Source organism: Taeniopygia guttata, chromosome 1A (genome assembly GCF_048771995.1).
Source record: "Taeniopygia guttata chromosome 1A, bTaeGut7.mat, whole genome shotgun sequence".
Taxonomy (NCBI): Eukaryota; Metazoa; Chordata; class Aves; order Passeriformes; family Estrildidae; genus Taeniopygia; species Taeniopygia guttata.
The window spans coordinates 37,876,123-37,903,072 of NC_133025.1; the positions used below are offsets into that span (position 1 = coordinate 37,876,123).

At 35.8% G+C, this 26,950-nt stretch overlaps 1 protein-coding gene across 8 annotated transcripts in view; it reads left to right on the top strand.

The window, feature by feature from the left end:
• The window catches only part of SYT1 (synaptotagmin 1), a 329,787-nt gene that overhangs the window by 97,632 nt on the left and 205,205 nt on the right, over positions 1-26,950 (top strand). For 5 of the 8 annotated variants that reach the window (XM_030289361.4, XM_030289381.4, XM_030289386.4 and 2 more), the window contains one exon: positions 20,539-20,600. The exons of 2 other annotated variants lie outside the window; for them this stretch is intronic. Coding sequence is in view for 2 of the 6 variants with exons in the window: in XM_030289386.4 (XP_030145246.1) it covers position 20,600 (1 nt within the window). In the remaining 4 variants the exon portion in view is untranslated. Of the gene's footprint in view, positions 1-5,608; positions 5,669-20,538; positions 20,601-26,950 lie in introns of those variants that run through there. One more of the 8 variants, XM_072917673.1, reaches the window with a different exon arrangement.

The following is a 26,950-nucleotide window of genomic DNA, read 5'->3' on the forward strand; positions in this document are numbered from 1 at the left end:
AAGTTCCTAAATACTATTAGGAAACTATTAGAAAAAGCTACTTTACTTACATGTTTTGAGAACATTTTTGATTCATGTCATAGAATCACAGAATATGCTGAGTTGGAAGGGACCCATCAGCACACCCCAACAATCACACCATGTCCTTTTATTAACGAAATTTTTGGTAAAGAATACTCTAAGTCTCATAGATGGGAAGCAGAACAAGTATAAATGCAAGTGCTCCTGAACTCGTGCAAAGAAAATTTAGTGATACTTCAGGATTGCTCGAGACCAATGAATATGAACTGTGTTTGATTTTAAGATGTGATATTATGATCCCACCATGGCCCTCAGCGAAAGACTGGTTAATGTGCAGCCTGCTTTGGGTTGTTCACTTTTCATTTTGAAGGTCTAGCAAAAAGCAGGTGTGTGTCTTGGTGCGTTTGACTTGGTTTCCTACCACATGCTGTGTGTCATGGAAAAGATAGAAATGTTTGTGTTGTCACTGTTACACAGGATCAGAATAATGAGAACATCACCTCTAACTAGGGAACTATGTTCTCAGACTGGAAAATGCACCACCGTTCTGCCTCTCCCTGAGTAACAAGTATATCCCCTTGTAGTATCCTCTACAGCCTATTGGCCTGCTGTGGTCATGCAAAATTGCAGGTTGTTTATAATCTTTGTTTCCAAGATCAATATTAGTTACATGGAGTTACTAACTTTAGTCTCAAAGTGCCATGTCTGCTAAAGGAATTTCATGCTTTCAGGTAGTTGTGTCATGAGGCTGATAAAAACTTCTTATCCATACTAAAATCTATTTGATTAAAAAAAAAAAAAACCCAAAAAAACCAAACAACCAAACAAAAACACTCCAAAAACCAACCAAGTATTAATATATACCCACTATGATATTCAAAAGGTCTAGTGCTTCAGAGCTATGTCCAAATAATAAACCAGTATTTCTTTTTCTATTTTAGAAAGGTGCTTAATATTCTGAAATCAGCCATTTTAAAACTATTTCTACCAAACTCTGAGAAATTCAAAATCACTTGTCATCACTTGTGCTTACTGCATGAAGAATGAAGCACTTGCAGGGATAACAATTAGTATGAATTGCAAACACTTCTGTCTTTGTAGGTTGATGCCGCTGACAAGAAGTCTCTCATGTATGAACTGAGAAGCATCCACACTTTTACAGTGCTGTAGCCAAGAATGATATGAGTATATTGTATGATATATATTAGTATATTATATGGTTATAGAATATTATATATCAATATGTATAGTAATTCTATAATATTATATCATTTAAATAATATTATATTAATTATATTTATTATATTACATCAGTATGTTGTGTTAGTATATTAATATAGTATATTCAGTAGCATAGTTACAGGCAAAAGGTACTGGGAGTATAGAAATTGCATCATTCTTGCTTAGTATTTGAAAACAGGTAGTCAGAAAACCAGAAGAGAACAGGGGGTCAAGGAGCAAGGAGAATTAAGCTGAAGGAAATAATTGGGGGAGGAGCCAGGAACTGGACAGAAGAGTCAAAAAGAGCTGCATTTTTTAACATTGTCAGGGGATGAAAGTTAGACACAAAGTGTTATGGAATAGATAAAGGAATAGAGTTTAAGAACTGACTTAGGACCAGGAGGAGGAAGGCAAATAGAGGAAGAAAAGTGAAGATTGGAAGGAGATCAAAAAGACCTAAAGGGAAGCACAAAAGCTGTTGGACCTGTTGTATTGTTATCACAACAGCAAAAGAAGTGGAGATGAAGTGAGCACCATATACAGGTAGAAGGTGTGATATTCATTAGGCCCAGAAAATAATGGCTTCTTAGCCAGGACAGGAACTGAGCTGAAAGAGGACAGAACAGATTTATAGTGAAAGAAATTGATTTGATTCCAGCTTTTCACCCAAGGGCATTCAGACTGAACAGAAATAGGAAATGGAACTTGGAGGTTATAGGTCAAAAGAAGGATGGAGGAGGAGGAGAAATTGCAAAATATATTTTCATTGAGCAGAAAATAGCTCTGTATTGTTTTAAAAGGAGTCTCATCTTTCATGAAATTCATCAGCTTCATCCTGACCTCAAACCATAAATCTTCTCTTAAAACTTACCTAGCAGAGAACTAGCAGGCAATTTACTTTTTTCAGAGTACAAGATGTCTTTTCATTCCCTGAGCAGTGTTGTCAGTGCTATAAATACATGTATTTAAAAAGCATTTATTTTCAAATAATAAAATCAAAATAAAAATAACTTTCAAAAAATCAGCCAAATTTACTAAATAAAAATAAAATAATCATTTTTCTATGTCAGTGTTTACAGAGTTCTATTTCTTGTAAATTAAGGAAATTTTTTTTTTTAGATTAAAATGCAAGGCTCTCCTCAGGCTTTTAAGAGTTATGATGTTAGTAATACAGTAGGTAGCTAAAGACAGATGAAAGCATGTTAGATTGCCTAAAATTATGCCTGCTTTCAAGCCATAGTAAGTTTTATAAAATTTTCGTTTAAAAACATTCTTATGGTATCAGTGTCAGTATTGGAAATGTACTTCTGTGGTATAGGAAGAGGTATGCTGAATGAATGGGATGAAGGAGCCATTTTATATTTAATGCATAATTTTCCTAATAAATGTTCTATTTGTCAATGCAGTATTTTTTAAATCATTAAAGATTGGGTTTTTTCCCCAGTGACATTTTGCACAACTCCCCAAAAGACCCTATTCAATATCAAAATTAGGTACTTGAAGTGTTTTCAGGTGTATGAATATTACAGTTTTCATTACAGAATGTCTTTTTTACTTAAAAGGGAATGAGAAATTGCTGGATAGCAGAACCAGCCTAACCTTTTTCCCTAAAATAACTGATTTTCCAAATCTGATCCTGCTAAGGTTGAAATTAGCTTTAATGTATTTTGATACCCTCATTCACTTCCTTTGCATAGGGTAAGTTTCTTTCACATTTGGAATCTCTGCTTCTATCTTTAATTCTACAATAAAGATGAAAATTATTTTCATTTGTTTCACAAATCACCAAGACAAACATAAAGACAAACATTTGGGAGATAAAAGGTATTTAATGGCAATGAGGTTTTATAGAGTTCTTCAAATTTGGCTGCTAGAGTTCATCTGTACATAAAAAAGGATTGACAGGTCCTCTCATTTTCTTGACGATTCAAATTTAAGAAACTGTAAGATACATCTTGTATAAGAATATATAGCACAGATAAGAAGACTCAAATGTAAGTGTTATACCAGTATTATGTATTTGTCTTTTATAATTTGTGTACTTCCTTATTAATGCATCAGATACTTTTTTGGTACTAGTGTGAATTTCAATGACAAAGAACTATCAATAATTTTCAAATAAATTAGTATCTTATAGATAGGGATAATTTAGAGGTAAAGGACCAATCAGGGCATCTGAGGATATTGGAATATTCTCTGTATTTTTATTTTATTTTTTAAAATACACCTGAATTTAATTATAATTGGCTTGAGAAAGTAAAAGATAAAGACTTTTCAAGAAAAGCCCATTTTTTTTTTATTTCAAAAGATAATATTTTTTTATTTGAAATAATAAGATTAATTGCTCTAGGACATTTTAAAATTGAAATTTTGGTAGCATAGGATCATTTTTAGTTTTGGATTTAAATGCTAGTGGAGATGAGTGTCTTCTTAAAATTTTAACGTTTTGAAGAGAGAGAAAAAGAATCTCTAAAATAATCTAAAAGCACTTCTTAATATGACCATTAGCAACAAATCGATGAAGCATTTTGTTCAATTTCCGATATCAATGAATGTAGCCAAAAGTTAAGAATGAAATATGTGATTAACATAAGAGGTACCACAGCCAGTACTGACCAGGTGAGCAGCAGGTTGTTCAGGTCTGTATGGAAGATGCAGGAGGTGATCCAGCCTCTCTTGCATGCTAGAATTGTAGGGATTTTAGCACTTGTTTAAACGTTTGCCTTTTGCTACCATGCTGAGGGTGGAATTAATTTTGAGATAATGAGACAACAACATGCCATAATTAATGTGGGTTTTTTGTGTTATATTTATGTCAGATAGTGTAAGAAAATAATGCTTGAAATAGATTGCCTGTCTCAGGCCATGCTACGGCCATGAACAGAGTTAAATTAAAATGCAGCCATCAAAACATAAAACTGTAAGCATCCCTGAGTAGAACAACAAAGCTTAATTAAAATCCTGTATTTTTATGGTCGATTTATTGACAGAAACCATCTGAGCCTTTGCCACCAAATTTTACCATTATGTCCCTCTTCTAGCTTGACTGGGAGTACTTTTCATTGATTCAGTTACATAAACATATGTTTAAGTACAGAAGAAGTCTCAAAGGTTTCCTGACTACTAAAAGTAGTTGTCTGTATGCTTAAGCATCTTGCTGAGTGTCTTTATCTTTTCACAAGCTATTGCTATTATTTAGGAAATTCAGCATCTCACAGGAAAATCTTTCTGATCATGTTAAACAGGGTAAATAAGAAGTGAATAGATATTTGTTGATCTGGGTAGAAGCATAAATGTTTAGAGCTGAGTAGTGATTGAAGTTAACTTGCCAAACATAAATCTAATATATCAAACATTTCATGTACTAGCTCCTTATAAATGAGGAAGAGTATTATGTAGGGAAAGGAACAAAGAGAGCCAGTGTGAGGCATGAAGGAAGCTTTGGAATGCAGTGTTATGGCATATGAAAACTGCACAGACTGGCTTTACTGACCCATAGTAGAAAATGCTGAAGTGACCTGGTTTCTCTGTTTTCCAGTTAAAATAGTATAAAAACTCACAAAAGCTACATTACTGTAGAAGGGCAAAGCTAATACAAACATCTCTATTTTTTATCCCACATATAGTGGGAAAAGTAAAGAAGTCCTGTCCTACTATACTATGTTCTGGGTATTTTCAACTAACAAGTAATTTTGTTAGTTTTGGATGCTCTTGAGCTCTGCTACAGCCTTCTTCTCCTAAGTGGATTAGAGATTGAGGTACCTTTTGACTCCTTGTGTAAAAAATGTCAGGTGTTCTGCAGCTTGTTGTCTTGGCAGAATATTCAAGGCCATTCCAGCCTCGAGGTTTTTCCAGAGTTATCTGTGTTTGCAGAGGCCTGAAGCTGGTGCCTAGGGTGATACCTTCTATGTGCTGGGGAAACTAATTTCCTTGTTGTGATACAGTTCCTCGGTAAATATTGGAAGTCCTGGGACTTCCTCATTTTGGTCTTTGTCATTTCAAAGCAGTATTGCTGTTCTTAGGCTTGGTTATGAAGGAAATTGTAAAACTACACAGAATCCACAGAATGGCTTTGCTTTAAAGAAGGTAGGCTGAACTAAGCAAGAAGATGGTCCCAAGATTAGATGGTCCCAAGAAAAAAAAAAAAAATCCTACTTTTTGTAGTAATACTGTAGTTCTCAGAAGTTTTCTTCCGTTCTCTACCAAAAATTTCAGGCCAGGTCGGTCAGTCTTCAATTAGAATTGAGGACTAGCTAAAGTCAGCAATCTGGCCAGCTCAGTATTAGCCCTGGAGCCTACAGAGGTTGAAAACCTTCCTTCAAGGTTCTTGGCCCAGCCAAACCTGACTCTGTTTTGTCTTGCCTTTTTATCTTCAGGTTACATGGCCATTGCCACCCTGCTTCAGGAGGAAACCCCAACATCTGAGGTGGGTTTAGTGGGACTGCCATTTGCAGTGCAGGGCTTGTTGCTGTCTTCATGCAGAAAACTGTGCTGTGTGGTTGAGTAGAGCTAACCCATGTTTCTCTGCATAGTATTGCCTCCAAATACACTTTCAATGCCTAGTCAATAACTTACAACTGATAATTTATTTGGCTTCTGGCTCCTATGAAATGAGTTAGCCATTTCGTTCTGAGTGGAAAAGAGCAGGGAGATACTATCTGTGCTATGTAAAATCAGAAGACACAAGACACCAAGTTTCTGTTGGTGTTTGGAAGACTAGTGTAAGTAAAGTGCTGTATTTAATAAACAGGTCTATAGTACAGAATATGCCAAATCAATATACTTAGCAGGCTTGCAAAAGAGATGTTCGTGTACTGCTGCAGCATAGCCTTTTGCCTCCTCCCAGGGTAATTATCACTATCAATTGCACTGTCTTTCAATATCTATTTTAGTTACTTTCTTAAGACTTCAGAAGGCATCTGGGCATAATAAGAGCATAGTATTCTGTTAAAGAATATCTCTAACTCAGTCTCTGTGTGCTGTATCCAGGCTGGAACACACAAATATCTTCCTTTGTTATTCTTGTGCTGTAAATTCTGTAGTGTTTGTTGTTATTTCACAATTGTACACTGATCTAACTGAAGGTTTTTGAACAGCCTGGGTATCAAAGGCCTCCCTGCTTTTGCACAGAGTGTTATAAATCTCTTTACTGCTACCAGGGAAGCATCTAAATTTGGATCGTCTCGCATCTCCCTTGTGTAATTCAAGACTCTGTAGCCCATTATCCTAGATATGGGTGATCCAATATAGGTGATCCTTTGATAATATATATTTTTTGATGTAATGTCTCATGACATCATAATTTAAATGCTATACATTTGTATATATTCAGGAACTAAAATAGTTACATTTATAATGTGTTGTTTATTCACATATACAGTTTTATGCCCATGCTGGTATAACTGCAGCTTGTTATCCAAAGTAAATATTTCTGTCTCAGCCTTTTAACCATATAAAGAATATAATTAATGTCTGACACAAGCATGGGTATGAGCTTAATCCAGTTAGTTATTGTTTGGTGTGCTGTAGTTTGTAACCAAAAATTTTCAAATAAATGCAGAACATCTATATGCAATAGAATTGGACCTTGGTTTTTGGGGAAGCTGGGTAAATAGAGGGAAATGTGTGAGTGGATACAGCTTGAAAAAGGCATCCATACCTACAAATACATATGATAAGTGCTTACACATAAATTAGTATGATTTCATTTAGGCCTACAAAAAATCCTTATCTTGATATTTTAATTATGTAACACAGTGAGTGCAACAAGAAAAAAAACAGCAAAAAGAAATTCATTGTGAGAGGGAAGCATGGAACAGTGAAGAATTTAGAATCGTTGCTGAATTTACTTTATTACATTTAAACAATCCAGAAAAATGCTGTTAACAATCTTGCAGTCCTTTGGCCCTTCATCTTTGTTTAAACTGCTCCATTTAAGAGCATATTTCAGTTTTGACTGAGTAATTCCTATGCTGGTGAAAAGATAATACTTTGGGATTTAGTAGGATAAGTGTAGTGTTATTAGCAGTGGCAACTGAACCACATTAAATGTATTGTGAGACATGTTGTTTCTTTGTTATACCGCCTTGCCCACAGAGTCAAATGTGATGAGCCATTTATAGATGAAGAGTAAGAGACACTTGTAGCTTTAAAGACTTTTAAAAACAAAATGGTGAAGGATATTTAGAGAGTGGTACTTTTTTTCTGTTTCTAATCCCTTAGAAAAACAATGTTAAGGTGTTAGGGCCAAAGGAAAACTTCAGCTGTCCTGCAGTATAAATCTGGAAATCTAGCAAAATCCCAGAAGTGCAAACATTTAGTCCCCATGGCAAATGGTTTAGTAATGCAAAGGTAAAATTTTTAAAAACCTCAGGGTTGTCTTGATTCTCTCTTACTGCAGGTAACATTTTTATAGATATAAGTTAAGGCGCAGTCCCTATAGGCTGATCCATGTAAGTGCTGCAGGAAGCTTAAATTTGGCAGCATTCCTGCAAAATACTGCACAGTGTAATCCTGCAAGGTTCTTCATGAGTTCTGTATAATTGTATCTGCTTTATTAGTAGAGGAACTAATAGTGACATAAACATGTACCAGAGCAAGTCAGAGACCAATCCAGGATTACATCTCTAGAGTTCTTCACTTCTAACCCTGTATTAGCTCCAGTAATTCCATTCACCTCCACAATAATAGCATGGTATTCACTGGGGGGTAAGGTGGAAAGAAGAAAATAAATATTTATTTCAAGTAGTCCTCAGCTCAACTAATGTAATGTAATTTCAGCTAGCTGCTTTATTTATTCCTGGACCTATCCTGGTCCAGGAATAGCTGGGCTTTACTATTTCCCTTAAAATAGTTTAGAGCAAAACAAGGGGGCTTTGGTATCCAGCCACTGCTTACTTTCCCTGTTCTGTCTTGTTATGCTTATTTATAGTGCTGGTCATGTGCCAAATACTATTGAGTCTTCAACCTTTCATATACTTCTCACTCTCTTCAGCTGGATTTTGTTTTTAACAATATCAGTCTGCCTGCCACATTTCTCCAAAATCTATCTCTTAAGACTCCTCTTTGCTTTTCATAACATGTTCAATGATCTCTTCCAATGATTTACGATCATATTTGCAAAGCTAAAAATGAAATCAAGTGTATTTTTCAACAAGCTAGGATAAGGGTATTATCTTTATTGGGCATGGAAGACAGCAGCTGAAACACCAAAAATCACATTGGTCTGTTTCTGTTGTTATATCTCATTGCAAACTCACATTTTTGAGAGAGCACTGGACAAATTGCAAGACAAGCAGATCTGGATTTTTTGTCAAGCAAGAATTGCTTTGCAGTTAGGGTAATTTAATCTCTCAGCTTCTTTTTTTACTTATTCTTACAAGTGTAGCAAGATTCAGAATAAAAGTACTTCTAGGCAATTTCTTACTGTATGCTCAAAGGAACTATTTAGGTGCAAAGAATGGCAACTATCAGCTCTGTTAGATGCCCATTTTAGTTTAAGGAGAAGGTGGAGAAGAAGAAGAGAAAGTGTATCTGGAATGAACAAATGAAACCAGGGCCAGAGGAGGAGATACTTGATTTCTTTATTTTCTCTTTCTCCTACTCTTACTGTTTTCTAATCTCCTGAATTTTCTGATATATTAACAGAGAGCTTTCAGAAAGAAAATCGTTGACAGAGACACTGGATTTATTGATGTACCTGAATGAATCCATGATGTTCCTGTTTTAAGCTGTCAGGTTGTTCTGTTCGTGAAGCAGCATTTCACATTGCATCCTGAAATCTCAGAAGTTTGCTGAAGACTGACACTGCTGTGGATTGTATTGTATTTTAGGAGAATCAGTTTTGCTTAAGAGCCCTTGCTTCAGTTATTCTTGAGACAGGACTAACCTGATAGGCAAAATGGTGATTTTTGTCAAAAGGAAAATATACTGACAGTCAGCTTTGCCTGAGTATGCTGAATTTGCATATTTTATGTCAGTGCAAAGGACAGATTAGAAAATTGTCTGCATACTTCATAAGTGATCGTATAAAATTATTAAATCAATTGATTCTACCCTGTGCAATGATGTACTTATGGTCATTACAATAATGCCAAAAAGCACCTGTCAGCTTCCGAAAGGGCATCTGCTGATTTGTTGACAGGCAATTTTAAGTTCTTTTAAAGAAACTCATATTAAGGGTTTCCATGAATGAGATGGTCTTTAACAGATATTTCCTTTTTGCCAGATGCTGAAATGAAGTTTTAGATACATCATGTGGTGTTTTCTTGATTTGTTTGAAATCCATGCTGAGAGATGCTGTAACAATCATTCTGTGTAACAGCATCTATTATGCTGTCCCTTCCTATCTGTGGATGCAGCTATGCTCTCATCTGGCTGTTTATCAACGCTGCACTTACATTCCCCTTCCTGCCCACAGTGTATTCCCTAACATCTGCTTTGTTTTAAAAGCAACAATATTGAAACATGTTCAGTGGTGCCTGGTAGGTTCTGCATTGGATAATTCAGCAGAGAACTCGGTGTGTCAGTGTTAACTAGCTTTCCTCTTTTGGGAAGAGTGCCTGAAGGGTGGCTTAGTGTGACTAGAGAATTGAGGGTGGAACTGCAGGAACTGAACAAAGTTACATAAACTAACTGTGGTGTTGCTTCCCTAACGTAGTCTGGGGTAAGTTTGCCTTCTCTAGACCTCTCCTTAAAAGTCTAATCAGCCTGTTTTAAGACTGTATTCAGTATTATGTGTTCAGTGGCCCAACTTCCTTTGTCAGAAAAATATATGAGGCACATGTTGGATAATGATGTTTTGTATTGAGGTAGAGTATGTCCCTGCCTCAAGATGATTCAGACATTTGTTATGTTTTCTAACTTTCTGCTTCTGCGTTTTCTGGGCCATGGGTAGTACAGATTGCTTTTGTTTCATAGACTTAGCTAATGTGTTTGCAAATTACAATGAAAGAATCTCAGAAAATTACGCTATACATCAGTTGAGACAGAACAAATGGTTTTTTCTGACAGACTGCTCCAGTGTGCTATTTGAGTGCAAGTACTGATTTGAGTGCAAATCAGTAGTTTTTGTGAAGTGGCTGAAGTTTGGTCTGAATAAGCTGTATTTCAGAAAATCTAATAATCAAAAATTAAACAGGTTTTGTCAAGATGGATAGGAAGATTAAATTAAAGGGTGGTTTATGTTAACATTTGGCTCTACAAAAAGAGAGAAATATTGCTATGTGGAATACTTAGCTTCATTAGCAAAAGTAGCCCAATTAAAATATGTGTCCATATGTTTTCTTAAAGTATTTCAAATAGACCTTTTTTTTTTAAATTTTCCTTGATTTAGAGATGCTAACATTAATTGTGACACATCAGATGGTAATTACAAGGTAATTATTTGATTTTCACTAAATAGACATTTCCATTAGATTCTTTCTGGCAATGTCTAGCTGAGGAAGTTGATTTTATAGGGAAATACAATATCATGATGTCGTTTCTTTACTCAAATACGTAAGGAACAATAATGATAACTACCTCTTTTAATGTTTGTAGCCATCTGCACATCAACATTGTACTGTCTGATGTGCTACTTTTTGATTAGGCTATCAGATTTGCTGAATGTGGACTTGATGCTTCCTTTTTTTACGGTTATGAAGACTTGCAAAACCACCACTTGTCTTTTATCCTCCTTTTTTTTCGTGATATATTTGCATGTAATCTGCAAGGATTGGCAGTTAAGCTCTTCTGTTGCAGCCCAGAGTGACACCTGTGATTAAAAGGTCTGCCTCAATTCCCCAGTCTCTAAGTGTCTGCTTGTAGTTTCAAGATGGAAAAAGTCATGATACTCCAGTTCATTTTTAGTATTGTAAAATCAGGCATGTACACATAATGTGTAAAGAAATGCTTTAAGATACGGAAATTGTATCTCTAGATGATGTTTTGTAATAATGAATTTAGACCCAAATACCAGCAGCTATAGGCTAGTTAAAATTTTCACTGTGCTTCTATAAATATGGAGATGAACTTTACTATAGATACCAGCCCAACCCTGCTAGCTGACTAGAGAAGGAAGCCAAGGTGGCCAGGTGGGATGTTACTATGTGCCACTAACTATGGAAAGTAGCAAGGCCTAGGCACACTGCATCAGGACACCTGCACTTGGTCAAGAGCTCCAATGACCAAATTTCTCCCTCACACAGCCAGCCAGGCTGGCAACCATTTATCTCAGAGATATGACACATTCCTACTGATATGTGCATTTTCTGCTGAGTTGACTTTGCAGCTTCTGAGAACCAAGGTAGCACTTGCAGCTGCAGCCCCTTACATGCCCACCTCGTACTTTCCACAGGCTGTTGTTACGTGTCACTCAGTGTTCACTCTTGTCACTTAGGTTACACGTTTCCTCAGCAAGTTGTAACCTGACAAGAAACTCTAGTTTGTGTTGCTCTTGGCAACACCTGTTTTATACTCATTCTGTGCCTCTGTCTGCTATTCTTTTGTTTGGTTTAGTTTATTTGTTGGCCGGTGTGTCTAGGCAGAAGTTAAAATGCTATAGAACCAGAAAGATCTACTGACTGGTCAACCTATTACTTGTGTTTGAGGACCAGTAATGCTGGTCAGTGCATCTCTTAGTGGTGCTACCTACAGCTCCTTCCAGGAGACAGCCCTGTATGCCAACAATGACAGTAACTGAGAAAGTAATGTTCTGGACAGTACTAAATAAGAAAGAGACAGTTTTTAATGATTGTTCAAGTTTGGGGTTTTTTTACTGACTGTAAGGAGGTCTAATATTCTTACATGCAGAGTAAGATAGAGAACATGGTATAAGATAAATTTTTTTTTTCCAAAAGAATTTGTGATATTTATAAAACAGTCTCATGATAGTAATCTTTTCTTTTCATAAATGTTTCAAGGACAAATACTACAGTTACTTTTTTAACATAAATAATTTGGAGGCTGAAAACATTTTTTTTTTATTTTTAACTAATTGCTCATAATTTTGTAATCCTAATCATCTGTCCATAAGGTTGTAAAGTATTTCCACCAATGTTGGTATAAATGTTTGCTTGCTCTTATGGTGTTGCAATGAAGTTATTTTAATGCTAAACATAGTAGAGTGATTAGAAACATTTTTTGGTGATGAAATATTATGTGTTGTAACTGAAAAGAAACATTTAAAATCTTCATGTATGCTTACTTTATCTAATGATCATGTTTTTAATAATGTCTACTACCAGTGCAAGGGGTCAGTGCTGTCCAGTTTCATTATTAATTTTGAATGTTTCATTCTTTGTTGACCAAAGAAAGGTACAAAATATCATCTCTTCTTGTAAATAAAAAGCCAAAAAATCTTCATTTAAGTTGGTGTGTTTTCATTCTCTTAGTCTTTTCATACTCTTACTAGTTTGAAGTGTACCTCAATGAAAAGGAGAAGCCATCTGTGATCATGAGAGTAGAGAAATTGCACATGGAGGTTAAAAACAGTAGTCTTGGGATATGAAGCACCCATATAGTTAGAAAGGTGAAAGGGAGCAGAGATCAGTTGCTGTGAAGCAAAAGGGTTTGTTGCATGGTGGGTGCAGAACAAACAACATTAAAATTATTGTGAGAAGTCAAGGGTACCAGCTTTGGAAAGTGATGTGCCTGTCTTTACAGGATTTGTTTTGCTGCTTACCAGAAATCAGAGCAGCATGTAGTCCATTACTTCTTGGATTAGTACAGGAGGGGGTAGAGAGTAACTTGATTTTGTCTGTATTTAGACTTGGTAGACTTTCCCCTTTTTTTAATAATTTCCACTGGAGGAAAACAGCAGTGTGAATAAAAATTACTGTACAGTATAAAAAATGTGGGCTGACGTTATACCAGTGATGAATTATCATCTGTATACATTTTGTGTACATATCCAGATGAACTACAGAATAAGTCTGCTTAGATTTTTCTCTTTATCTAAAATGTTACCTTTGAAGGGATGCATTTAAATGGCCAAGAAATACTGAAATTGTTGCCACTGTAGGTCTCTCTAGGGTAATATAGAAAGGGTATTGGAACAACTCATACATAGATAATGTAGCTTAATTTGCTAAGGTGTTGACACTCACTATCAGATTTTCTGGGTGAATTGCTTACCCATATTAGTACATTTTCATAAAGCAGAATTGATAGATAATAAAAAAAATAAATAAAACCTCTCACACCAGAACAAAAAGATCAGCTGTGTTATTTAACATATAATACTTCATGCAGTGGATATTGCAGCAGGTTTTTTCATCCTGTGATAAAAGCAATTAGATATTGAATCTCCAAATACTGGACTGTACCTGAGGGTGTATCTACTAGTCTAAAGGTATGTTATCTTTCTAGGAAGGATTTAATACACTGATTAATAACCTTCATTGTGCTTCTAAATAAGTCGTAGTCTATAGCTGTAACAAGCAACCTAAATATGACATCTGAAACCAATTTTGCCAGGAACTGTTTTCTTATCATTTCATGTGATCCAAGATGTCTAGTCTAAATAGTGTTATGAAGCAACTTATGGGGAACTGTGTTTCATTTCTCTAAAATGTTTCAGAAAATAATTGTAGATTTATATCTTATTGTCTAGAAAAGCCTGAAAATATTTGGAATTAAATTTGATGGAATGCCGTGTTACAAGTGCTGGTTGTTTCAGCTGAAGTCTTGAAAACTTTCACTTAGGAAAATGAAGTCTTGCTCTGATGTATGAAGTTTTTATGCATCCCTATTGCTGGTACTTTTGCCATCCCATTTATATAGCAGGACTACCGTAGCTTCACAGTGAAATGTAGAAGAAGAGACCTATGTTGTCCTGAAAGGCTGTTGGAGGGAGGAAATGCTATTGTTTCCCCAAATTCTGATAGTCCTTTGGCCACATAAGATTGTTATAACATCTCAAGATAATTCAGATACCCATTTGTGACTGTATTGTCACTGACCGTATCATCACCATTAATAGTTTCCTTTCTTAAAAAGAGAATCTTTTAGTGCCTACTAATTCATATGATTGTTTATTGATCATGAAGTTATAATGCTGACCTAGGTGTGGTTGGTGGAAGTATCAGAGTGGATGGCTCTTCTAACATCAAGTCAAGTTAAAGGATAAAGCAGAAGCTGGAAAAGGCTTTTGATGGGCAATAATAGACCTGAATCCACCAGGACTGATAAGCAAAGAAGGTAACAAGGCACGTTCTGGGTAGTACTAATAGGAGAAAGAATCTGAGAATGTGAGAAGCATCATGCAGCTGGGGGAGTGATGCAGGGTTGTTTGAGGAGCGGCTGGCACTTACTGGGGGCTAGGGGCTGCTCTTGTCTGTGTAAGAGTTGTGTGTGACAGAAACACAGCCTGTCTGATGGAGGTGTATGGTAATAACAAGAAACAGCTAGTCAAGAGTTGAAACACCTGGTTCTGCTAAGAACTGAAATTCTGAGGAAGTTACAGGGGAGGATCTTTCAACTTTAGGTGGCAGATAGCTCAACAGAAGTGAAGAGAGGCTGAAAAAGGACCTTCACTGTTAGTATTGTAAAAGGGACACCCAGAGAAATTCCGCAATGAGCTGGGTCATTTGTTAAGTAGAAAAACCTGTAGAGCTGTTTGCCTTTAAAATATATAGGTCACAGGGGGGGAATGGCCAAGCCACAGACTGAATGAACAGAGAAAAGCAGGGTCTAAATACTGGTTTTGTCTCAAGTGTTCACATTGATGCTGCACATGCATTCTGGTAAACTGTATTCTGAAGTACTGAAACATTGTATGTTGAGACCTAAAGGCTTGCAATCTAGTTAATACCTGTAATCTTAAATGGCTGTTAAAATGACAGCTCTCCTAAATAGGGCCTCTATCTTTATGTACTGTGTTGAGTAAATGCTTCTCTGAATGAGGATGACAGAATTCCTCCTGCTCCACCAGGAAGTTTGTAGTTCAACCACCATCTTCTTTTCATTTGGTTGCTCTAAATTTCTTCCTTATCTTAGGAAATTACTCTATACCTTGGTTTTATCTCTTTCATTTTCTGTTTCAATAATTGTTTCCTTTCTATTAGCAAAAACATCCCTCCATATTTGCCCATCTCCACAAATTTATCCCTGTCCTGCTTTTTCCTTCTAGTTTTGGGTGGACATTGGATCTGGTAACAAACTCTTACTGTCAGAATTTTGCCATTTCTCTTCTATGTACAGTGACACCTAAAAACAGGTACACACCTGAGAATTGTTTGGGTTTTTAAGGCCATAGTTTCTTTTAAAACAAACTGGACTGTCACAGCCCAAAATTTGAGAACTGATTTTTGTCTGACACTCACTGTATTAATCACATTCTGTAAAAAGTCTGAGAGGCTTTCTAGTAGTGTTTGGCTTTCCTACCACTCAGACTGTTTATGAAATTTGCAATAAAAATGCCAATAAATACTTCCTCTCTTTTGATTTGCTCATTTGGTAGAAAAGTTTTTATTCTTGGTTTTGATTTACAGAATGTCAAAGGCTGCAGAGCCTCCTTACATTCATTGTTCTGCAACTTAGTTCTTTATGCACAGTCACCTCTGCCATGAGATATGCACCTCTTTATCAAATAATATGTCTTTCTGTTTTTTACTCTTTGGTACTGTTCTCCATCATTGCCTGTAGGCAAGGAGGAAGGGAGGTGATGTGAGTGGAAAAAGTGCTGTCATCAAATAGATAGTAACTTAGAGCTGTGCTATTTTTGGGGGAGGGTGTGTGTGTGTGGAGGTATATTTAAAATTAGTTCCTGTTTTGTTATATTACAGGCCTGGATTCAGCCAGTAATGACCTCAATAGTGCCTGTTTTAATGTAATCCCTGCTTGCTGACTGCTGTTCCAAGAATAAAAATTTAAGCCAAAAGATTTAATGAAATCCTTTGGGATTAGTGCTCACTGGGCTGGGGAAATTGCATATCAACCATTTCTCTGTATTCTAGCCATACGGCTTGGTATTTGAATAGGAGGGTGTCCAAGAGAGACAACTCTTGAGTTCATCAATAATTTACATTTTTGTTAGTTACAAACCTGGTATTTGGGATTCTGTTGCCATAGCAATCCATCTGGGCCTGAACGGATAGTGTTTTAAGTGTTGGTTGTATAGAGATTCACAGTGTGTGCTTTAAATCCCTTCTGAAGTAATCCTCAGATCTGTTCTGTGACTTATTTGAGGTTTCGACAAAATCAATGTTACTCACAGTGAAAGTTGATGCTGAGCAAATTAAGCCCATAAAATAGTGGAATATACATATGATTAAGGACTGTAAAGTTCATAATGTATGACAATTTCTGTTTCAATATGTGAAACTATTAATAAATGCCTGCAACTGCATTTTTTTTCAAAATACATTTAATTTGTTGCACATTATGCAACTGGAAATTATCCAGACTCTGTACTGGTTATTAGCTAATTTAAACTTCATAATCGAATGCTAGCCTCATTTTTCCAGACATCAGTTCTGTGTTTTACAGGATGTCAGTCTATTCATAATGGACTCTTCCACTTTCAATTAATCTGATTTTCTCTCATAAATAATTCTAAAGCAGAGAATAAAATTTGAAATACCCATTTTCACTTCTAAGAACACTGGGCTTGTGTTTTGAGGATGTGCTGCTAAATTCAGTAGGCTAAACACCAGCTGCTTTTTGTTTGAGGTTTAGTTTATATTTTTGTATTTTGCCACAAAAAATTTCAAAATGGTTTATTCCAAATCTCCCAGATATGCCACATAAGTGGATGTCCTCAGGTCTGAAAGACAATCAGTAAAGTAAACAAAACTGGGCTAAGTTTCAGCTCTGTCAAAACCAAAACCCTCCTGAAACTGATTTCTAGAGTTTTTATTCCTTCATGACAAAAATGTTGTCCATTTATGCTCTGGAACTGTCACTGAGCCATAATGATGATATATTAGCAGCTCTTTATTACTCCAGAGTACAAAGATTCAGTTTGAAAAATTATTCCTCAGTGTTTGAAAGAAGAGAGGGAAGAATAAGACTCAAATAACAGCCATATGCTCTATTAATGAGTGTTTAGCCCATAATCCTAAACAGATAAAAATTGTTTCTTCATGGAGTTTGTAAAAGATCACATAGTTGTTCCTAGTTTCAAAAATAGTGATGGAATAAACAAACTGCAGATGGCCTAAGATACCTTGAGAAATCTTTTAATTACCATGCAACTTCCCTTTCATCTTTTGTATCACAGTTTGCAATGAAAAGTGAAGCATCTAATAAAAGGGGCTTATTTTTGTCGTGATTCTGTGATGCTAAAAATGTTCTTTGTCGCCTGTAATAAATGTAAATCCACTCTGTTTCTGTATGAGTTAAACAAGAGCTTCCTGAGAAAAATTGCAGATTTCCTTCCTTGCAGTGGAGTAGGGTTTCATTTTATGAGCATATATACATGTATAATCTTAAATATAGTGGTTTTGACTGAACTGGTTTTATTTTAGGGCTCCAGTCCTGCCCCAGTTTAATGGGACTATTTCCATAATTGGTTACCATAAAGTTGTCTGGGATCAGAGAGTTTAGAATTAATGAAAAAAGGCTCTGTTTTTCTTACTTTTGCTATCTATATGCTAACTGAAGTAAAAGTTGCAGGTCATTTAAATGAGTACTTACCCTGAAATTAAATGCCTTAAAGTATCTTCTGTAGATAACATTTGTTAAATATAGATTACACTTCAAAGGAATATTACAAGATGTAGTCACACGTATCAAAATGTGTTTCTGTTGATACTTCTAATGGTTTCATTAGGAAATGTCTTCTCTTGCAAATATTATTGAAACAAGAACGGAGCCTTGGAAGGTACTAGTGCTAGGACAGATGCTATTTGTAGCTCTGAAAATACAGTTGTCACCACAGGGGATCTCCTGCATTGAAGACCCACAGGAGTCCATAACCAAGGGTGAAAGAATTAATCTTCCAACACATCTAATTAAAAAATTGCCTGTGTTTAATAGTAGGTGATAGAAACACAGTTGAATTTCTTCTGTAATGAGTTAATCTTCCTCTAGAAATGCAAATATTTCCAGTTTATTTATCTCCTTATATTTTAGCTCTGCAAATCCTTGCAAAGAGTGACAGTATTTATTTTCCTGGACAAATGTTGAATTTTATTGATTGGTTTTTACTTATTCCAGATGTCCATTACATTTTTCATATCTTTTGGAAACTCAGACTGTGAGCTTCAAGGGAGCAGTCAGTCTGTCTCTGCACTTAATACAGCACTACACTTATTCACAGTTTCGCTTACATTTTCTTCTCTAGTGCATAACCTGTATTTTTATTCAGTTATTCACAATTAATAGTATATTAAACATTTGTCTTTCCTTTCCATTTTGTCATTGCTTCAGAAGGAAGTAGTGAACTTCCCGAAAGGCTCAGTAATAATATGACACAGCTTGACACAGACAGCTTAGAGAAATGGGGGAAGATTGAGACAGTGCACCACAGAGCAGGTGTGACTCTGGGTTTTAATTTCTCTAAGGCACTTGTGGCTACCTCTGTTCAAATGCAAGATATACACAGGGCCCTGAACCAAAACCCTGGCTCTGAACCCCAGGAGAAGGTGGAGATTAGAGGTTCTTTTATTGAACCCTCTTTCTGAATCTTTCTGAATTTCAAATCCCTCCATTTGGGAAGACTTGACTTGACAGCAAGAGGCAAAGTTTTGGTTGAACCCATTCAAAAGATATTTGAGTACAGTAGTTCAGATTAGGTCTGTCATGGTCTGTACCAGAACATTTTATATAGTTAATACAGAGCACTAGTTGAGGTAAGGCCTGCTAAGGCTATTGACATGAGTTGATACTTTATATGGGTTACAAACTGTGGAAATGAAATTAGCTTAGTTTCACACTAGCATCTGAATTATTCTAAATCCTTTAGAATAAGATTCCAAATAATTGTCCAGCTAACCTTGTATCATTTTAAGTGCTGAGCTCCTCACTGATCTCTAGGACATAACGAAATGGGCTGTTAGATAGAAGAGCTGATGCCTATGGTTAGAAAAAGTTTAAAATTTAATAACAGCATAATACTAGATGCTTCTGACTAATGTATTATATAACCCTCAGCTCCAAACAGTTCTTAATTGTTGCTTAACATGTTTCTTCAGTGGACTCAAATGAGTGATTTCTGGTATAACATAAATATTGACAGAATGATACAGAAAGAAATATTAATTTCTTACTAAAATAGAAGGGGAAATTAGATCTTATAATTACTTATAGTTTGAGTCCTGTATAATTTGAGTCATGAAAGATGTTTTGCTGATTAGAGTGAGTGGTGGATGGAATCATGATTTGCCATTATTAAAGGCCAGTGTAAGCGTTGGTGTGCTGTAGTGTGAGTTTCAGGTAGCAACATTTTCATTTTCTAGTTGATGTAAAATTAAAAATACATCTGTCTATCTTTTTAATTATGTATTTGGCTCAATTTTTTAACTGCATCCAAATTGGTCTTTACAAATCCAAATCTTTACAATTAATACTTTCACAGCTTGATTGTGCTTGCCCTTTCACACCAGTGTTGCCCTTATTGTAACCCTTATTGCCCAGAAGTTCCAATTTTCTCCCTTCTCTCAAGCAGCCTTTATTAATGAAAATTGTTAATAGTAAAATCTGCAAAGGCAGTATGCTGTGTTCCTTCAAATCCTGCCCTAAAACTCTCCTCTGTTGTGATGCTTGTATCCTGGCCAAGAAAGGCTAAAGCAACTGCTATGCTGTGTTCAGTTCTTACCGTAAAAATTTCCTGTATGAAACAGCAGGAGTGAGGCATCAAACGCCCCTTTGCAGCGTGTTCCACTCTCCTCCAAAAGTGGTGAGGGAGGCTGTGGCTGTCATTGGAGGCATATGTTCTTTCTTCCTTGGCTCCTCAGTCTAATGGGATAATTCAGCCAAGATCTAATACACCATGAGAATTTGATTTTGATGAGAGGATTGACAGCCTCAGAAATCTGAAAGCCTGTCACCTTCCTGGAACTGGGGAGGCCTGCAGGTGCCCAGATGAAATTATGATGTCCAGCATTTAGTCCAAGGTTTCAAGAGAGATTTGTTCCCTGAACCTGTAGATTTCTCATCTCTGCTGCTATTGTAGTATCTAAGACTGGAAACTGTTTTTTAAGGAAAAGGGATGATGTGAATTTTCACTGCTGGGTGCTTTCAAAAAAGCCCAGGGTTTCAAATAGTGGAGTAAGCCAAAACTAAATCTGAAAATGGCAAACATCTGTAGCACAAATGAAACTAGATAATTAATTTTAAATGGATGATAAACACATGTATTTGTTTTTCTTACAGAAGTGTGAAATCCTGAATAAACAAGGAGAAGAGAGTTAAGCACACATTCTCTATTGTGAACAGTAAGTGACCATCTTATATGCTCCAAATCTAAACATGACTTGCACTTCCTTTTAATTATTTTTTTTATTCTTTCATATTTGCAGTTCTTCCAACAAGTGCAAGAAGTTAGTGAATATCTCTGCCTTGTATCCAATTTAGTTTCGTTTCGCACGGGTAGACTTGTATAAATTCTATAATCATCTCAGTTAAGAGGTCCAGGTAGCCTACACAAAGTGTCTTCATTGCTGCCTATACTGAAAATACAACGGTTTTCTTCTCAGTAGAACTACATTGCAATAGAAATTGACAGTACCGAGCTAGCCAACCAAGATTTGTTCACATGTGAAATTTTGCAGAAAAACAGATTCATCACTGTAGTCAGATCCTGCTGGGTCAGTGTAGGGGCAAAAGACTTTTATGGGTTTGTGTTGACCACATAACCATTGGCTAATTGTTCTGAACAGCCTTGGTCATAGCTGTGCTGTTCACTGCACAGTCCAGCCAATCGCAGTGCGTGGCTGCACTGGCCTTTGACAACTGCAGCATTGTCAAGCACCAAGAAATTAAGACCACTTACTGAGATGAGAAAATTGGCCATGTTTATGTTGTGGGTGATATTATTGACATTGTCCCTAGAAAAATACCTTAGGCTGCTGGTGAAGTACCAGTCATGACAAAGTAGAGCGCAGAAATTGTTTTCACTGCCAATCCAAAGTTGTTTGCCCTGGGAGCTGTAGTTGATTATATGGGTGTACCACATTACTGGGTATTAACAGGAGGTGGTATATTCTGAGAACCAGAGCAGGTGGACTTGTGTGGCAGGCACATTCTTCTCTCTTTCAGGATTTTTCATAGAGCACAGAGAAAAGAGAAAACATTTTCTATTTCTGCTCCTTGTTTTTCCCATGTGGAATGTGTTTGGAGAATTGTTTATCTGGGGTGATTGCTTGATTGGATTCTGGTGAGGATTGTTTGAGCCTGATGGCCAATCCAATCCGCCTGTGTCTGGACTCTGGAGAGAGGGTCACAAGTTGTGAGTTAGGTATGGTAGCTAGAAAAAGTAAGTATGTAGTTTAAGGATCTCCTTTAAATAGTATATTAATGTATTATAGTATAGTTATAATAAAGAAATCATTCAGCCTTCTGAACTGGAGTCAGACATCATAATTTCTTCCCACTGGATTCACCTGCGTTTACAATAGACTCGTGTTAACACATTTCTGTTAACAGTTCCAACAAAACAGTTCCTCTGTGCTAGGTGCCAATAGAACCTGACTTTTTTGTGGTAGATAATTGTGGATGGTAGGTAATGTGCAGAGAATACGTGTTCTTTAGCACCATTATGCTTTTAGAATATACATTTGGCAGTTAAGTTAAGGAATTTTAATGTTGTATATTAAATCCCTATTCATTTAGCCAAACTGTCGTATGGAACAGGCTAGTTTTGAATAGAAATAAATCTTGATTATTTCTTGAGAAGTAATAAAAATAATACTCTTTATTGGAAAAGGAAATGTGTAAATCTCAATAGCAAAAAATACCCATTATATCTCTGGGCTGAAAAGTTTGATTATGAGGTTTAACATGAAAGGAAACGTGTGACATTTCACAAATCCAAGGACAACACAATGCCTTTTTGTGAACCTGTGGGCTTATTTGTATGTTATACTAAACAGTGTTACCAGTGGGCATTTTCTAGACATATAGCAAGTGATACATATGTACCAGAGAATTCTAGAAAACTTCTCAAAACTTCTATTTATCTATTCCTTTGATTATTTTTCATTTCTTCTTCTTTTAGTCATACTTTCCTTTCATTTTCTCTTCTTTCCCCTGTGGTTCCTGTGGTTTATATTTCCTACATGCTATCACACCTCTTTTTACCCTTTATCTTTCCGTTTTTTGCCACATAGTCAATCTGTTCAAGCTTCATATTTTCTGCTCGCATCTCCCACATAGGGCCATCTCCTCTTACTCTTGGCAGAGCTGCATTGCAGAATGGTTGTGATCTTGGGCCAATTTTAAGCTTGCTATTTGTAGTATCAAATATATACTCTGCAGACCAAGAGCATTATTGCTGTTGTCAGGTTTGCACAGAATAATGCACAGAATAATGCCATATACCTATGTCAAAGGAATTCACAAAGGGTTACAATGTAGTGTAATATGGGTCAGGTCTTGCAATTTTATTTGACATGTGGAAAGATACAGTGGGACTTTGGAAGTTGTTATTTAATGCATGGGATACCTTCAACCTGATCAATTTGCTTTACCCCCTCTGGATCTGAAGTTTTTTCAGCAGATGACTGATAGTTACATGAATAAATGCTAGTAATTCCAAGAAATTTGTATAATTCAACTGATCTATATATACACAAAATCCACAAGTTGTTACAGACCTGCTTGTAGAAAATAAATTTCATTACTGCAGACTCCGGAAGATCTTCTCCCCAGTTACGTTTCTGTGTCAAATAGCCAGAACTCACCATCAGCTGTTTCAGAATAACGTGGATTTATTTATGTATAGTGAGAAAAATTAGTCAGCTATTATTGGTACTCCTTCACATACAAATTCTCTTTCTTCTGCTAGCAGAATAGGTTGACAGGACCTTTTCATATTATCCATGGTTAATTTTATCAATCATGGTATTATGATTATAAACTACAAATGAACTAACATATAATGAATATATAATTACAGAAATGAAACTCTGCAGAGGATATTTAACATTTGTGATGTGAAATTTATTTAACACTCTCTTTGGAATATACATGGGAAATTAGAATAATGAAATAGAAATAAAATTACTCTTACCTCTCATCTATCATCAGTGAGAAGCAATGTTACCAGCTTGATCAGGCTGTACATTCTCCCATGGAGGGAAGTTTATGTGTGGTACCTTTGAGCCTTCTAACAACACCCTTGAGAACTTCATATACTAAGTAACCAGTCATTCTTCTGACACTGGGACTGACAAATTGGAATTGTGGAGTTGTTTCAGAATACCTTTTTTCTTCACTTGAATTAAAATCTAAAATTTTAAATATCTGATGCTTAGAGGCAAAACAAGATTGGATTCCCCACAGATAGACAAAATAAAATTAAAATTAATATTGTTCTTATTTTAAAAATGATAAATGTCATAATATATAGTATGTTTTGTGAGTTTTACATGTTCACAACTTCAGTTTAAGTGCAAGGGCCTTTGTCATTTGTCTTTGATATTGAAAAAGATTCCCTTCAAGGAACAGGGAAAATTTCTTGCACCATGTGTTCAAAAAGAGGTGTCCTTTGTCCTCATATAGTCAGCAGCAGTCAGATTTCATCTGCCACAAACTTTGGTTTATCAAAGAAGTGGCAAATAATTGATGACTGGTTGATAAAAGGTTTTTTGTTACTCTTGTTTGAACGCAAGTTCAGGTAATGTGACATAAATTAGGAGTCTGCATAAGCACAGTGCTAGTACAGGACAGGGATGACCAAAATCCAGACTGCTGTGAGCAGATGAGAGGAGGCTTGGCCTGCTGAAAATTATTGTATGTGCAGTTTGACTCCATTATGTGTAGAAGAACTAAATTTATGTTAGACTTACCTTTAGCTCATGAGAATGCAACATCACCCTTGTTTGCCCTAATATCTATTTCAAAAGTTACCGTGTTATATATTTTACCATTTACCATGGTATGTAATGTACCAGAGATGAAGCAGCTAAATGAAGGGTTTTTTGGTTTTGGAAGGGTCCGTGTTGTAAAAGTTGAATTTATGAGTATTCAAAAAGAAATGAGCCTGTGGTTCCTGAATATTCTGTAGTAATCACAATAACCTCCCTTACTTTATTATTTCAATTTTTCATGCAGTCTCTCTAGAAGCAGCATGGAAGTGCCCTCTTCCTTGTTCTTTTCCATTATGTCACAGGTTTTGTCATTGCACATTAAAATTTGTGCATATATACTGCAGACTTGGATAAAATTGTTCATTGGAGTGTTTGCATTACCTTTAATGAGGTCTTCCCCTAGATTAGTTTCACTCTTCTTCCCCTCACGTAGTGAAAGTACAAACTTCTGGTAAATTATATAGTAGCATTTGCATAATGTTAAGGTTGCTTATATTGTGTCTATTTTGGATGTCACATCAAGACTACTCAGAGAAGTCTATTCTCTATGGCTTATATGCTTACTGCAAAACTTAATTTTTCTTTTCTTTTTATCATTCTTGTGTTACAGACACCACTTTGTGTTTTTTAATGGGACATCTCTGACATAGATTTAGATTCTGTACTGCTTTGAGGTGTGCTAGTTATGCAGCCTAATTTTGCAAAATGGCTCTGTAGTTGTAGTTCCCTGGGGCTTCAGTTTAGTTGTCATCTATCATTTTAGCACTGTGATTGATTAGTCTCTACTATCTAATTTATCTGCTGCGGCTTCTAAGCTTTCTCTTTAATTGGTAAACACATACCTTTCTAGACACATTTTCAAATGATGTGTTTTCCAACTGTTTCAGAAGTCATGTAATCATCTTTTTCTCGGCTAGGACTTCAACCATTTGAGCCATTTAACGGCTTCAATAAATATTGGCTGATATTTTGTCTATTACTTAGAAATTTTGAACTGGAAATCTGTAGTATATTTTCCATTTTCAGTGTTATCCTATATGTATTTATTATGAAACACTAGTGTATTTACCAGCTTTTTGATCCACCAAAACATTAAAAGAAATTAGCATCTTTCTTAAGTGTAGGAGCCAAATGCCTGGGCTGCTGCTGTGGCAGTAGGGTCTAACCACCTTTGCACATTAGGTTTCAAAAGCAAAATATTAATCAGTATAATTTGCTTGTGGGAATTTCATAAGCCAGCTTCATTCAGTAGGGTTCACATCCTTATTTTCCTCTGTTGTATACTGTGTTCCTGTACTTTCCTATTTTTAGACATCACATTGAATATCAACTTGGCTGTGATTTTAAATCAGTCTCTGTCAGAGAAATGTCATTTCTATTTAAAAAAAGAGTTGTTTTTTGGAGTTAAGTCATACAAACTGTAAACATTGCAGCAGTTCTACACAATTACTGAGGCAACTTTCAAGAACCTACTATAATGAATCACTTCTATGATCCACATATCAAAGTAATTTTCATGTCACATTTTCTTTGGTACTGCAGTTTTTATTATGGGTCTGCATATTTTTTAATAGGGATGTTGATAGTTTGTTTAGGGGTTTTTTTACTTCTAGTTACTGTGAAATATTTGTGATTAAAATCTCTCAATAAGAAGAATTATACTGTGTCATCATAATGCAGCTTTGCTGACGTTTGTAACTGCTGTTATAGTCCCATCTCTAAATACAATCAAACAAAATTAGTAGACATCTGCAGTGTTGCATGCTTTAGAGAGGTAAATTGGTGTGGGTTTTTGTGGGATTTCTTTGTTTGGTTTGGTTTTTTTTGTGTTTTTTGGGTTTTGTGGGTTTTTTGTTTGTTTGGTTGGTTGGTTTGGGTTTTTTTTGTGAGAGCAAGCTTTAATCAGTATTTCCCTTTTGTTTCTAATTCTTAATCTTTTTGCACAATCTGCTTTTAAAGACTGCCAGGTTAGCTTCAGACACATACCTTAGTAATTCGTGGTAGGTCACTTCCAGTCCAGATTTCCAACAAGTTTTGGGAGATAGCCTGTTCTGTCACCGCTCTTGTAATGACTTATGCTTTGATTAGGAAATAAGAGGATAGACTTCCTTGTCAACTCTCCTGCTTTGCATTTATGGTACATGAAGCTGAACTCAAGATACAATTGGTCTGGTACAAGTGATTATGAAACATATACAGGTTAAGACAACTCCCCTGTCAGGAGTTGGTGATCACTAAGGGACATTATTTGGCAGTTTTGGATTGTCTCCAAGTATGACTTTTCAAATAGGATCTTTTTTCTTCTTTAAAGTTTCATACTATAAATCTTACTTTGAAGACATCTAGCCATCATAAGCATCTCATTTTGACTGCTTTCCTTATGTAAATGAAATTCATTCAAGAGTTTATTCAGAAATGAAAAAAGACACATCTTAGACCTGTTTACAATTATAAGTTACAATTGTATTGACAACACTTATCTGTGAAAATGGAAAGAAAATAGGAAATTCAGTTACTAATCCATGCAAATGAAAATGTTTTGCAAAGCCATTAACTCACAAAAATATGTTTTTTGATATCAGACTTCTGTGTTTATATTAATATCTGAAGTACATGAAATAGGCACAGTAGAATTTTTCTTGCAGTAAACAACTTTGAAAACACAAAATTCAAAATTTAATATATTCGGAAAGGCATGATTTCTTGGATTAGTATTTTTGGGTGGGGGGATATCCAGTAGAACAGCTAGAAATTAG